The sequence below is a fragment of the Procambarus clarkii genome, chromosome 5 (assembly GCF_040958095.1).
Source record: "Procambarus clarkii isolate CNS0578487 chromosome 5, FALCON_Pclarkii_2.0, whole genome shotgun sequence".
NCBI lineage: Eukaryota > Metazoa > Arthropoda > Malacostraca > Decapoda > Cambaridae > Procambarus > Procambarus clarkii.
Genome location: NC_091154.1, coordinates 21681966 through 21697424, shown reverse-complemented (window position 1 = coordinate 21697424; position 15459 = coordinate 21681966). Strand labels below are relative to the sequence as shown.

Below are 15459 nucleotides of genomic sequence, written 5' to 3'. Positions count from 1 at the left end.
TTTAGGCATTGTATGTACTAGCTCTATCTATATATCAATCCATTAATGTAACATCACTTGTATGTATATACCTTACCTGAATAAACATCTGAATCTGAATCTGAATCTGAATCTAAACAAAACACACGCCTAGCTAGTAGCACAGTATATTAATGGTTACTTAACTTGTAGAACAGAGATTACAGGGAGAGGAGAGAGGAGTGGGAGGAAGACAGAGTCCCACAGGGGAAGTCAGAATGCCACAGATGCCAGCCAAAGAGAAGGGAGAGCATAGCTGCTCGAGCTCATTTAAATATGCTGCCGGGACGGATACTCAGCTGATCGTACAGCAACAATCATCACAAGTTTACTCAGACGTTCATTACTAGTTACTTTAATAATGCTAAGAATAGCTGATAACTAGTTCAATATTATATTTAATAATCAACCAGCTCAGAGTCTGAATGTTTTATGAGAAGCAGATTCATCTTACGTTTGGCAAGGAAGACGTGAACAAAGGTATGAAACGCTCTAAGTATAAACAATAAGGATAACTAACTATCTTTCTCGCAAGATTATTTGGAACTCAATTTGACCTCTGGTTTCCAACTAGGAACCCAGGGTCGTAACAGGGCTAAAAATATCTGCACAGAAGTCTAAGGCAATGAGACTAGGCGGCAACACTCCAGGCAAGCACCTACGCATTCAAGACATTAACCTTCAGTGTGTTACACAATATCAATATCTCGGAGTGTGAATAAATTCTAAAATGACATTTAACAAGCAATTTCAATATCTAAAGGAGACAGCAAAATCACGACTAAATATAATGAGAGCAATCACAGGGCCCCGTCTAGGAGCGGGACACAAAGTGTTAAGAATGTTTTACATACACGCCGTTCGTTCCCTAGTTGATTATGCAGCGCCTGCCTTACTCACTCTTTCTCCTGGTCAGTGGGCAAACGTTGAGGTTATTCAAAACGATGCATTGCGAATCATAACAGGAGCTCCCAGATGGACTAAAATCCTGAACCTAAGACTAGAAACAAAGCTAACGTCGATTGAAATAAGGGTAAAAGGGATTGCTGCGTGCATGCTGACCAAGATATTGACTAGACCTAGAATCAGTTCACTTAAAGATATAATCACTGGAGCACTAACTCTGGACAGAAGAGCCTCCAATAGCAACAGGTGGACCCATTGTGCGATAAACACCATCAATAAATTCGATATAACAAACACAGTCACTGAGAGGGGTGTCGACGAAATACATGCAGACTTTGTTATGCAAGCCCCTTGGAAATCTCCGCCAGCAGACTTTAAGATTATGGTTCTGGAAGTGAAAACGAACAAGACAAATCCTCATTAGCTGCGTAACATTGCAAAGATGCACATAGAAGCAAACTTGGCATCTGACAGCTTCACTTACTTCACAGATGGATCAGTAAACCATCAGGGACAAGAAACCGGAGCTGCAGTTAAAGTAGGAAACTCTGTAAATAGTTGGAAACTCTCAAATGGGTGTTCGACTTTACAGAGATGCTAGCCATTCAAAAGGCTTTGGAACATGCTTTTGCTGAACACCGACAACATGTTATCATACATACAGATTCGAGAACCGCCATTGAAACCTTGCAACAAGAACACATATGTGATAACATACATCTGATCACAAATGTCATATCATTAATGCAAACATTCAAACGACAAGGCCGACGGGTACTTATCAACTGGGTGCCAAGTCATGTGGGAATAATAGGAAATGACATTGCAAATGAAGCTGCAAAACTTGCAACTAAGAGAAGAAATGTAGACATTTACATACCACAGACTCTATCACAGATTAAGAAAGTAATTAGAAACAGAGCAATGCAAATGATGCAGAGTGACCACAACACAGCAGTTGCAACATCAGGATCTGCGGGTTGGTACAAGATTTCAACCAACTACGAACCACTTAGTTTGATGAAAGGGAGCAGTAGAGCAATAGAAGTACACTTACATCGCATCAGGCTTGGATACCCATGTGCAGAGAAATAGGCTTGCAGGTTCCGGAAGATGAGAGGAAATGTCAGCACTGTGGAGAAATGCCCGACAGACCACTGGAACATTATCTAACACAGTGCACAGGTACAAACACATTAAGATTTCAACTTAGATTCAACAGAGCAGAAGAAGTTGTTAAACACATATGACAAAATCTTACTGAAGCGACCATACGAGTCATAAATACTCATACTCCGCCCAAGTAAAAAAGAAACAAGCAACACTTAGTGGGCCAGCCAGAGGCTTAGGGCCCGCGCAGGAATATCCCTGAAAAAAAAAATGATTGATGCGCATTGGTCTCATCTCCTGATTGTGTTATCTGTAATCAGTGTGGTGCGATAAGATGGAAGGCTGGCAGAGTTGTCAATAGTGAATGCTGGCAGAGTTGTCAGTAGTGAAGCCTGGCAGAGCTGTCAGTAGTGAAGGCTGGTAGAGTTGTCAGTAGTGAAGCCTGGCAGAGCTGTCAGTAGTGAAGGCAGGCAGAGTTGTCAGTAGTGAAGCCTGACAGAGCTGTCAGTAGAGAAGGCTGGTAGAGTTGTCAGTAGTGAAGCCTGGCAGAGCTGTCAGTAGTGAAGGCAGGCAGAGTTGTCAGTAGTGAAGCCTGACAGAGCTGTCAGTAGTGAAGGCTGGTAGAGTTGTCAGTAGTGAAACGTGGCAGAGTTGTCAGTAGTGAAACCTGGCAGAGTTGTCAGTAGTGAAGGCAGGAAGAGCTGTCAGTAGTGAAGGCAGGAAGAGCTGTCAGTAGTGAAACCTGGCAGAGCTGTCAGTAGTGAAACCTGGCAGAGTTGTCAGTAGTGAAGGCTGGTAGAGTTGTCAGTAGTGAAACCTGGCAGAGTTGTCAGTAGTGAAACCTGGCAGAGTTGTCAGTAGTGAAGGATGGTAGAGTTGTCAGTAGTGAAACCTGGCAGAGTTGTCAGTAGTGAAACCTGGCAGAGTTGTCAGTAGTGAAGGCAGGAAGAGTTGTCAGTAGTGAAGGCAGGAAGAGTTGTCAGTAGTGAAGGCAGGAAGAGCTGTCAGTAGTGAAGGCAGGAAGAGCTGTCAGTAGTGAAGGCTGGCAGAGCTGTCAGTAGTGAAGGCTGGCAGAGCTGTCAGTAGTGAAGGCTGGCAGAGCTGTCAGTAGTGAAGGCATTGCTCAGGTGACAACACGGGCCTGGAGGATGACCTCGACCAGGAGGATCCCGCCAGGGTTGGGGTCCAGACGCAACTCCGCCCTCCACGACCGCAAGATCTTTGAGAGATCACAGGTTGTTGTTATTTCTGCTGTTTTGGGTTCTTAAAGCTCCTGTATTTCTGCTTTTTTTTTTTTTTTTTTTTTTTTAGATATATACAAGAGTTGTTACATTCTTGTACAGCCACTAGTACGCGTAGCGTTTCGGGCAGGTCCCTGGAATACGATCCCCGCCACGAAGATTCGTTTTTACAATCAAGTACTCATTTTACTGTTGAGTTAAACAGAGGCTGCAGTTAAGGATTTGTGCCCAGTAAATCCTCCCCGGCCAGGAAACGAACCCATGACAAAGCGCTCGTGGAACGCCAGGCGAGTGTCTTACCACTACACCAGGGAGACTGGTTCTTAAGGCTCCTGTATTTCTGCTGTTGTGGATTCTTAAAGCTCCTGTATTGGAAACCAGAGTTGTCGCCAGCTCAGACGGCTGTTGCTGTGGTTGGTAGTTCTGTCCCCCGTCGGAGCCACTAGAGATGGTGGCCCTCAGGGCTTCCTGTCACCCGTCGGGGCCACTAGAGATGGTGGCCCTCAGGGCTTCCTGTCACCCGTCGGAGCCACTAGAGATGGTGGCCCTCAGGGCTTCCTGTCACCCGTCGGGGCCACTAGAGATGGTGGCCCTCAGGGCTTCCTGTCACCCGTCGGGGCCACTAGAGATGGTGGCCCTCAGGGCTTCCTGTCACCCGTCGGGGCCACTAGAGATGGTGGCCCTCAGGGCTTCCTGTCCCCCGTCGGGGCCACTAGAGATGGTGGCCCTCAGGGCTTCCTGTCCCCCGTCGGGGTCACTAGATATGGTGGCCCTCAGGGCTTCCTGTCCCCCGTCAAGGCCACTAGAGATGGTGGCCTCGACGGTGTATATGTAATCTCCACTACCTTATACACACCCAGGATGTATACATACCCACGTACAGACCAGCCAGACACCTACACCCACGTACAGACCTCCAGACACCAACACCCACGTACAGACCCCCAGACACCTACACCCACGTACAGACCAGCCAGACACCTACACCCACGTACAGACCAGCCAGACACCAACACCCACGTACAGACCAGCCAGACACCAACACCCACGTACAGACCCCCAGACACCAACACCCACGTACAGACCAGCCAGACACCAACACCCACGTACAGACCAGCCAGACACCTACACCCACGTACAGACCAGCCAGACACCTACACCCACGTACAGACCAGTCAGACACCTACACCCACGTACAGACCAGCCAGACACCAACACCCACGTACAGACCCCCAGACACCAACACCCACGTACAGACCAGCCAGACACCAACACCCACGTACAGACCAGCCAGACACCAACACCCACGTACAGACCCCCAGACACCAACACCCACGTACAGACCAGCCAGACACCTACACCCACGTACAGACCAGCCAGACACCAACACCCACGTACAGACCAGCCAGACACCTACACCCACGTACAGACCAGCCAGACACCTACACCCACGTACAGACCAGCCAGACACCTACACCCACGTACAGACCAGCCAGACACCTACACCCACGTACAGACCAGCCAGACACCAACACCCACGTACAGACCCCCAGACACCAACACCCACGTACAGACCAGCCAGACACCAACACCCACGTACAGACCAGCCAGACACCAACACCCACGTACAGACCCCCAGACACCAACACCCACGTACAGACCAGCCAGACACCTACACCCACGTACAGACCAGCCAGACACCAACACCCACGTACAGACCAGTCAGACACCTACACCCACATACAGACCAGCCAGACACCTACACCCACGTACTGACCAGTCAGTGTACAAGTTAGCTTGAACCACTAAATATATTACCAATGGGATGAGGCAAAATATGGGCAATAGGCCTTCCGCAGTTTCCTGTCAATAGGCCTTCCGCAGTTTCCTGTCAATAGGCCTTCCGCAGTTTCCTGTCAATAGGCCTTCCGCAGTTTCCTGTCAATTGGCCTTCCGCAGTTTCCTGTCAATAGGGCTTCCGCAGTTTCCTGTCAATAGGCCTTCCGCAGTTTCCTGTCAATAGGCCTTCTGCAGTTTCCTGTCAATAGGCCTTCCGCAGTTTCCTGTCAATAGGCCTTCCGCAGTTTCCTGTCAATAGGCCTTCTGCAGTTTCCTGTCAATAGGCCTTCTGCAGTTTCCTGTCAATAGGGCTTCCGCAGTTTCCTGTCAATAGGCCTTCCACAGTTTCCTGTCAGTAGGCCTTCTGCCGTTTCCTGTCAATAGGCCTTCTGCAGTTTCCTGTCAATAGGGCTTCTGCAGTTTCCTGTCAATAGGCCTTCTGCAGTTTCCTGTCAATAGGGCTTCTGCAGTTTCCTGTCAATAGGCCTTCCACAGTTTCCTGTCAGTAGGCCTTCTGCCGTTTCCTGTCAATAGGCCTTCTGCAGTTTCCTGTCAATAGGGCTTCTGCAGTTTCCTGTCAATAGGCCTTCTGCAGTTTCCTGTCAATAGGGCTTCTGCAGTTTCCTGTCAATAGGCCTTCTGCAGTTTCCTGTCAATAGGCCTTCTGCCGTTTCCTGTCAATTCCTTCTCTCTTGTGAAGGTTTATGCAGTGTTCTTTGGTCTTGAAGCTGGCAGAAATGTACCTCAGCGTAAGGTGGCTTTTAGTAGTTGGCGGAGAGTGTTTGTTATGTAGAGCTTCGCTGTGTCTACTCTTTTATTGTCATTGTATCTGTTGATTGTTTCAGAGTTGATGGTCAGATTATCTCTGGTGATGATCTGGGTGTGTGTAGTAATCATATGTTGTTTCATGGAGCCTTGCACTTTGTGCAATGTGAAGCTCATTAAAAAGGAGAAGGCGAAATGCGATGCGTATTAGTGGCTTTAGGTATTGTATGTACTAGCTCTATCTATAAATCCAACATTATGTTTGCAACTCTTCATCTATGTATGTACTATTACCTAAATAAACATTTGAATTTGAATTACTATATCTAATAATTTGATTCAACTTCATATTACAACTTCTAATAATATGAATTATTTGAGACAATGCACTAATCTACCCCCTATCTTAATTATGGTATCTGTGCATGGGGTTCCACCACGACCAACCACCTCAAGCCCATCATCACCCAGCAAAAATCTGCTATCAGAATAATAACAAATTCTGCTTTCAGACAACACTCAGCCCCCTTGTTTAACTCCCTAAACATGCTAAACATAATCTCACTCCACAAATTCTCTTGTGTCAACTACATTTACAAAACCCTGTTCTTAAATGCAAATCCTTGTCTGAAACTCTCCCTGTACAGATGTAATAGGACCCATTATCACCACACCAGAAATAAATATCTCTTTGATATCCCCAGAGTTAAACTTAATCTGTGTAAACACTCTATGCAAATAAAAGGACCCAGTTTATGGAACTCACTCCCTAGTGAGTTGAAAAGCTGTCCAACTTTTGCGTCATTCAAAAACAAAACTAAAAAGTACCTAATTTCATCTTCATGGTTTTCTACCTTGTTGCTTTAAATTTGCACTGTATCTATTGCTACACAATCTTCCAATCATTATGTACCCAATCTAAACAACTTTACCATTGTGATCATTGCTGTCTTATATGTGCTGTCAATCTGCTGTATGGTGTCTATTAATCTTGTTTAAATTACCAATCAAGCTGTCAATATAATCAATCAGAGCTTTAATATACCAATGTGCTTTAATATACTTACTATTCTCTCTCATCTCATTTTTTTTTGCAATGTATTTGTTATCATTTTATTAATTCTGATAGAATTTACCTACTTAAAATTATCTGTTAGATTAAGGACCTGCCCGAAACGCTGCGCGTACTAGTGGCTTTACAAGATTATAATTACTGTACTATGCTATGTATTCTCACAAACCCAATGTACCTTCTTGTATATAAATAAATAAATAAATAAATAAATAAATAAATAAATAAATAAATAAATAAATAAATAAATAAATAAATAAATAAATGAATAAATAAATAAGTAAATAAATAATTAAATAAATAAATAAATAAATAAATAAATAACAAAAAAGTGGCACGGGCATGAATAGCCCATAATACTGAAGATATCTCCAGATGAACTTTAAACTCAAGTTTAAAGTCTTGGCATTTGCGGCATGGGGAGTGTAATCAGTATCCATACACAATAAACCCATTGACAACAGGTTTCATGAATTCATGTTGACGGATAGCGAGAGAATGTGGGGTCACATGTGGGCGGAAAGTGACTATTTATAGATTTGATCAGTATCATTACATTAATTTTATGTTACATTGATAACGAGAAAGTTACTGAGAAAATGCTGCTTTTCATGTGAGTGAATTACATTAAGATATCATATGTTGATTCGTTGCCACAGTGTTAAATTTAAATGTTTACTTTCTGTAAATGAGATACCAGTGATTGTTAAATTTAAATGTTTACTTTCTGTAAATGAGATACCAGTGATGGTTACATTTAAATGTTTACTTTCTGTAAATGAGATACCAGTGATGGTTACATTTAAATGTTTACTTTCTGTAAATGAGATACCAGTGATGGTTACATTTAAATGTTTACTTTCTGTAAATGAGATACCAGTGATGGTTACATTTAAATGTTTACTTTCTGTAAATGAGATACCAGTGACCTATATGTTTATTCAAGAGAATACTCAACATTACATCCTAGTGTTTAATGTCTGCGAGCGAAAAATATAGAAAATTTTGATTAGAGATTAAGAGCCTAGCGAATTGTATAAAAGTCATGCATCTTTGATTATTCGTTTGATCAGAGGAAGGTGGTATTCTTATCATTAATATTCTTATGGTATTCTTTATCCACATAGCGATATATAATCTCCATGTGAGCGACAAGTTATCAGAAGACGCTCAGAGTCACCAGTCAATAATCAGAGATAATTAACCAAGTGGGATTACTGAGTGGGTGTTGTCCTGATTATACTGAGACACTATCATGCTAGGAGCAGCTAGGAGAGTGTACACGGTGACTATCATGCTAGGAGCAGCTAGGAGAGTGTAGAAGCGTGACTATCATGCTAGGAGCAGCTAGGAGAGTCTACACGGTGACTATCATGCTAAGAGCAGCTAGGATAGTGAACAAGCGTGTCTATCATGCTAGGAGAGTGAACAAGCGTGTCTATCATGCTAGGAGCAGCTAGGAGAGTGAACAAGCGTGTCTATCATGCTAGGAGCAGCTAGGAGAGTGTACACGGTGACTATCATGCTAGGAGCAGCTAGGAGAGTGTACACGGTGACTATCATGCTAGGAGCAGCTAGGAGAGTGTAGAAGCGTGTCTATCATGCTAGGAGCAGCTAGGAAAGTGTTCCCAGGAAAAAGAGTATGGTTGAGTGATCCCTCACAGCTACAGAGTGCTTCAGAATATTAACAAGGCCTTGTGCTCCCCACCACCTCTAATACTCCGCCGTAGTTTGACGTATACTCCCGCCTGAGGCCAAAGATCGTCGTACCAGAAAATGTAAGCGGCTGGCAAAACTGACGTACTGTCCCGTTTTCGGTTGTGGGTCCTCTGGAAGGTTAGGATAAGGGCACTTTAGTACGACAGTTTCTTGACGTTGGGGAACCTTAGGAGGAACGGCTGCTCCCTGCTGACTGTAATGTGACGGGCAAGTGTAAGAACTGAACGGAACTGCAATATCCTTGTGGTTTAAGGTTAAATAATAGAGGATCCTCACTAATAGAGGATCCTCACTAATAGAGGGGTCCTCACTAATAGAGGGTCCTCACTAATAGAGGGGTCCTCACTAATAGAGGATCCTCACTAATAGAGGGTCCTCACTAATAGAGGGTCCTCACTAATAGAGGGTCCTCACTAATAGAGGGGTCCTCACTAATAGAGGGTCCTCACTAATAGAGGGTCCTCACCAATAGAGGGTCCTCACCAATAGAGGGTCCTCACCAATAGAGGGTCCTCACCAATAGAGGGTCCTCATCAATAGAGGGTCCTCACCAATAGTGTCCTCACTAATAGAGGGTCCTAACCAATAGAGGAGTCCTCACTATTAGAGGTCCTCACCAATAGAGGGTCCTCATCAATAGAGGGTCCTCACTAATAGAGGGTCCTCACCAATAGAGGGTCCTCACCAATAGAGGGTCCTCACTAATAGAGGGTCCTCACCAATAGAGGGTCCTCATCAATAGAGGGTCCTCACCAATAGAGGGTCCTCACTAATAGAGGGGTCCTCACTAATAGAGGGTCCTCACTAATAGAGGGCCCTCACCAATAGAGGGTCCTCACTAATAGAGTGTCCTCACCAATAGAGTGCCCTCACCAATAGAGGGTCCTCACTAATAGAGGGTCCTCGCCAATAGAGGGTCCTCACCAATAGAGGATCCCCACTAATAGAGGGTCCTCACCAATAGAGGGTCCTCACTAATAGAGGGTCCTCATCAATAGAGGGTCCTCACCAATAGAGGGTCCTCACCAATAGAGGGTCCTCACCAATAGAGGGTCCTCACCAATAGAGGGTCCTCACTAATAGAGTGTCCTCACCAATAGAGGGTCCTCACTAATAGAGTGTCCTCACCAATAGAGGGTTCTCACCAATAGAAGGTCCTCACTAATAGAGGGTCCTCACTAATAGAGAGTCCTCACTAATAGAGGGTCCTCACTAATAGAGGGTCCTCACCAATAGAGGGTCCTCACTAATAGAGGGTCCTCACTAATAGAGGGTCCTCACTAATAGAGGGTCCTCACTAATAGAGGGTCCTCACTAATAGAGGGGTACTCACTAATAGAGGGGTCCTCACTAATAGAGGGGTCCTCACTAATAGAGGGTCCTCACTAATAGAGGGTCCTCACTAATAGAGGGTCCTCACCAATAGAGGGTCCCTACAAATAGAGGGTCCTCACTAATAGAGGGGTCCTCACTAATAGAGGGGTCCTCACTAATAAAGGGTCCTCACTAATAGAGGGTCCTCACTAATAGAGGGTCCTCACCAATAGAGGGTCCTCACTAATGGAGGGTCCTCACCAATAGAGGGTCCCTACAAATAGAGGGTCCTCACTAATAGAGGGGTCCTCACCAATAGAGGGTCCCTACAAATAGAGGGTCCTCACTAATAGAGGGGTCCTCACTAATAGAGGGGTCCTCACTAATAGAGGGGTCCTCACTAATAGAGGGGTCCTCACTAATAAAGGGTCCTCACCAATAGAGGGTCCTTACCAATAGAGGGTCCTCACCAATAGAGGGTCCTCACCAATAGAGGGTCCTCACTAATAGAGTGTCCTCACCAATAGAGGGTTCTCACCAATAGAGGGTCCTCACCAATAGAGGGTCCTCACCAATAGAGGGTCCTCACCAATAGAGGGTCCTCACCAAGAAGAGGGTCCTCACCAATAGAGGGTCCTCACTAATAGAGTGTCCTCACCAATAAAGGGTTCTCACCAATAGAGGGCCCTCACCAATAGAGGGTTCTCACCAATAGAGGGTCCTCACCAATAGAGGGTCCTCACCAATAGAGGGTCCTCACCAATAGAGGGTCCTCACTAATAGAGTGTCCTCACCAATAGCGGGTCCTCACCAATAGAAGGTCCTCACTAATAGAGGGTCCTCACCAATAGAGGGTCCTCACCAATAGAGGGTCCTCACCAAGAAGAGGGTCCTCACCAATAGAGGGTCCTCACCAATAGAGGGTCCTCACCAATAGAGGGTTCTCACCAATAGAGGGTCCTCACCAATAGAGGGTCCTCACCAATAGAGGGTCCTCACCAAGAAGAGGGTCCTCACCAATAGAGGGTCCTCACCAAGAAGAGGGTCCTCACCAATAGAGGGTCCTCACCAAGAAGAGGGTCCTCACCAATAGAGAGTCCTCACCAATAGAGGGTCCTCACCAAGAGGAGGGTTCTCACCAATAGAGGGTCCTCACCAAGAAGAGGGTTCTCACCAATAGAGGGTCCTCACCAAGAAGAGGGTTCTCACCAATAGAGGGTCCTCACCAATAGAGGGTCCTCACCAAGAAGAGGGTCCTCACCAATAGAGAGTCCTCACCAATAGAGGGTCCTCACCAAGAAGAGGGTCCTCACCAATAGAGAGTCCTCACCAATAGAGGGTCCTCACCAAGAAGAGGGTCCTCACCAATAGAGGGTCCTCACCAATAGAGGGTCCTCACCAAGAAGAGGGTCCTCACCAATAGAGGGTCCTCACTAATAGAGTGTCCTCACCAATAGAGGGTTCTCACCAATAGAGGGTCCTCACCAATAGAGGGTCCTCACCAAGAAGAGGGTTCTCACCAATAGAGGGTCCTCACCAAGAAGAGGGTTCTCACCAATAGAGGGTCCTCACCAAGAAGAGGGTCCTCACCAATAGAGGGTCCTCACCAAGAAGAGGGTCCTCACCAATAGAGGGTCCTCACCAATAGAGGGTTCTTACCAATAGAGAGTCCTCACCAATAGAGGGTCCTCACCAAGAAGAGGGTCCTCACCAATAGAGGGTCCTCACCAAGAAGAGGGTCCTCACCAATAGAGGGTCCTCACCAAGAAGAGGGTCCTCACCAATAGAGGGTCCTCACCAAGAAGAGGGTCCTCACCAATAGAGGGTCCTCACCAAGAAGAGGGTCCTCACCAATAGAGGGTACTCACCAAGAAGAGGGTCCTCACCAATAGAGGGTCCTCACCAAGAAGAGGGTTCTCACCAATAGAGGGTCCTCACGAAGAAGAGGGTCCTCACCAATAGAGGGTCCTCACCAAGAAGAGGGTCCTCACCAATAGAGGGCCCTCACCAAGAAGAGGGTCCTCACCAATAGAGGGTCCTCACCAAGAAGAGGGTCCTCACCAATAGAGGGTCCTCACCAAGAAGAGGGTTCTCACCAATAGAGAGTCCTCACCAATAGAGGGTCCTCATCAAGAAGAGGGTTCTCACCAATAGAGGGTCCTCACCAAGAAGAGGGTCCTCACCAATAGAGGGTCCTCACCAATAGAGGGTCCTCACCAATAGAGGGTCCTCACCAATAGAGGGTCCTCACCAATAGAGGGTCCTCACCAAGAAGAGGGTCCTCACCAAGAAGAGGGTCCTCACCAATAGAGAGTCCTCACCAATAGAGGGTCCTCATCAAGAAGAGGGTTCTCACCAATAGAGGGTCCTCACTAATAGAGGGTCCTCACTAATAGAGTGTCCTCACTAATAGAGGGATGAAGGAACTCTGTCTAGGACTTACATGTATTCTCCCATCTGTTATTTCATTCAGTCAACCCGTTCTCGACTCAGGTCCATTACATCCAGCAGTCGACCCCACAGTCAACCCGTCCTCGACTCAGGTCCATTACATCCAGCGGTCGACCCCACAGTCAACCCGTCCTCGACTCAGGTCCATTACATCCAGCGGTCGCCCCCACAGTCAACCCGTCCTCGACTCAGGTCCATTACATCCAGCGGTCGACCCCACAGTCAACCCGTCCTCGACTCAGGTCCATTACATCCAGCGGTCGACCCCACAGTCACATTCACAAATTTTGACATGCTGTTCATTCAAAACGAAAATTTTCTCAAATATAAATTAATATTATAATATATATTAGTATATTGTGCATATATGGACATAGGTTAGGTTAGGTGACCGTTTTTCATTGACAAACAGGGGGTTTGGCGGGTGCATGGAATCACTTCTGGGTCTTTGTTTGGAGGACGGGCTGCTATGTTTGGAGGACGGGCTGCTTTGTTTGGAGGACGGGCTGCTTTGTTTGGAGGACGGGCTGCTATGTTTGGAGGACGGGCTGCTATGTTTGGAGGACGGACTGCTTTGTTTGGAGGACGGGCTGCTTTGTTTGGAGGACGGGCTGCTATGTTTGGAGGACGGACTGCTTTGTTTGGAGGACGGGCTGCTATGTTTGGAGGACGGACTGCTATGTTTGGAGGACGGACTGCTTTGTTTGGAGGACGGGCTGCTATGTTTGGAGGACGGGCTGCTATGTTTGGAGGACGGACTGCTTTGTTTGGAGGACGGGCTGCTTTGTTTGGAGGACGGGCTGCTTTGTTTGGAGGACGGGCTGCTATGTTTGGAGGACGGGCTGCTATGTTTGGAGGACGGGCTGCTATGTTTGGAGGACGGACTGCTTTGTTTGGAGGACGGGCTGCTTTGTTTGGAGGACGGGCTGCTATGTTTGGAGGACGGACTGCTTTGTTTGGAGGACGGGCTGCTATGTTTGGAGGACGGACTGCTTTGTTTGGAGGACGGGCTGCTATGTTTGGAGGACGGGCTGCTATGTTTGGAGGACGGACTGCTATGTTTGGAGGACGGACTGCTTTGTTTGGAGGACGGACTGCTATGTTTGGAGGACGGGCTGCTTTGTTTGGAGGACGGACTGCTATGTTTGGAGGACGGACTGCTTTGTTTGGAGGACGGGCTGCTATGTTTGGAGGACGGACTGCTATGTTTGGAGGACGGACTGCTATGTTTGGAGGACGGACTGCTTTGTTTGGAGGACGGGCTGCTATGTTTGGAGGACGGACTGCTATGTTTGGAGGACGGACTGCTTTGTTTGGAGGACGGGCTGCTATGTTTGGAGGACGGACCGCTATGTTTGGAGGACGGACCGCTATGTTTGGAGGACGGACTGCGTTAAAGGGTAACGTTCTCAGTTGCCTGCCGTGGGAGGCAAAGCTTTACGGTGCACTTTTAATTTCAGGTTCAAGTCCCATTCAGGCCGGGACGTTTGGGCAACATTTCCTGACCTCTGATGTGTCTGCTTACCTAGCAGGAAATACTTCCCGTCAATAACAGTAGACTTCTCGCCCCTATCAATAGACTTCCTGTTCCTGTCTGTACACTTGTTAAAACATATTCTATTTTAATAGTTATTAATTCGTTTAGTTGGGGACAGGGAGACTGGGAATACTGATACTTAAGGATTGTATTGTGGTCTCCCTGAAGGCCTTAATACTGACCCCTCACTCATGCTGCAACACCCCACAACAGCTGCCTAGCTCCCGGGGTCTCCATTTAGTGCAGTGTGAACCAAAACAGCATCAGATGAAACGAAACATGCCCAACCACTTCTGTCCCGCCCTTGGGAGTCTTGATCGCGAGTCGAGAGCGAACGTCCATTAATGGCACGATTACCCTTCAACAGGAGGCCAGTTTCCGGAAGGTGCTCAATAAGGAAGACGTTGCCATCAAGACGAAGCACATCCGGACGCTGGTGCTGGGCACGCACAGTGACGGAAGCGCCGCATTGTTCTGGCGAAGTGCGGCCGTCTGCCCTCCCATCTCCACCGACGTCACCGCCTGGAAGTTCTGCTATTGTCTCCACCGCCTGTGTCGCGATGGTCACCCCAGGGTGCTACACGACTCCTTCCCTCACCTTAACATGGTCACAAACATTGGTCAACACTTCGTAAGTATTAATGTCCTCTGTCATACCGTCCTGATAACCTCATAACTGCCAAGCTATTTAGTGTACCACAAAGTCCGCCTGACTAAAACATTTGAAACAAAACCAAACTGGAAAAACTGACACGAGCTATGGTGAGCCCGTAGTGGACTTACTTAGCACAGGAGTGGGGCTGTAACACGTAGCCCGGGCTATGGTGAGCCCGTAGTGGACTTACCTGGCACAGGAGTGGGGCTGTAACACGTAGCCCGGGCTATGGTGAGCCCCTAGTGGACTTACCTGGCACAGGAGTGGGGCTGTAACACGTAGCCCGGGCTATGGTGAGCCCCTAGTGGACTTACCTGGCACAGGAGTGGGGCTGTAACACGTAGCCCGGGCTATGGTGAGCCCCTAGTGGACTTACCTGGCACAGGAGTGGGGCTGTAACACGTAGCCCGGGCTATGGTGAGCCCCTAGTGGACTTACCTGGCACAGGAGTGGGGCTGTAACAAGTAGCCCGGGCTATGGTGAGCCCCTAGTGGACTTACCTGGCACAGGAGTGGGGCTGTAACAAGTAGCACGGGCTATTTATATAAATGGATTTAAACTATTTCACAGATAGATATATTAGACGAGGAGGGGGAGTAGCCATATATGTTAGGGAAAATTTGGAATGAAGTCTCAAAGAGGGAATCAAAACTGAGCCACACACAGAAAATATTTGGATAGAATTAAACGGAAGAGCAAAAATTCTTATAACAGGAGTTATATATAGGCCACCAAACGTAAACAGGATGGAAGCAAAGCCCCCATGGAATGCAATATCTAGAGCATCTAGGTTTAGCAGCATTTGTGTCATGTGTGACTAATTTTAGTGGAA

General features: G+C 47.0%; 1 protein-coding gene across 2 annotated transcripts in view; it reads left to right on the top strand.

The window, feature by feature from the left end:
- Positions 1-2382: 2382 nt before the first annotated feature.
- LOC123763897 (huntingtin-interacting protein 1) overlaps positions 2383-15459 on the top strand; it is a 95871-nt gene continuing 82794 nt past the window's right edge. The window contains exons 1-2 of one of the 2 annotated variants that reach the window (XM_069339941.1): positions 2383-3269; positions 14340-14603. In XM_069339941.1, coding sequence (XP_069196042.1) covers positions 3183-3269; positions 14340-14603 — 351 coding nt within the window. In that variant the 5' untranslated portion in view covers positions 2383-3182. The remainder of the gene's footprint in view (positions 3270-14339; positions 14604-15459) is intronic. The other variant, XM_045751204.2, reaches the window with a different exon arrangement.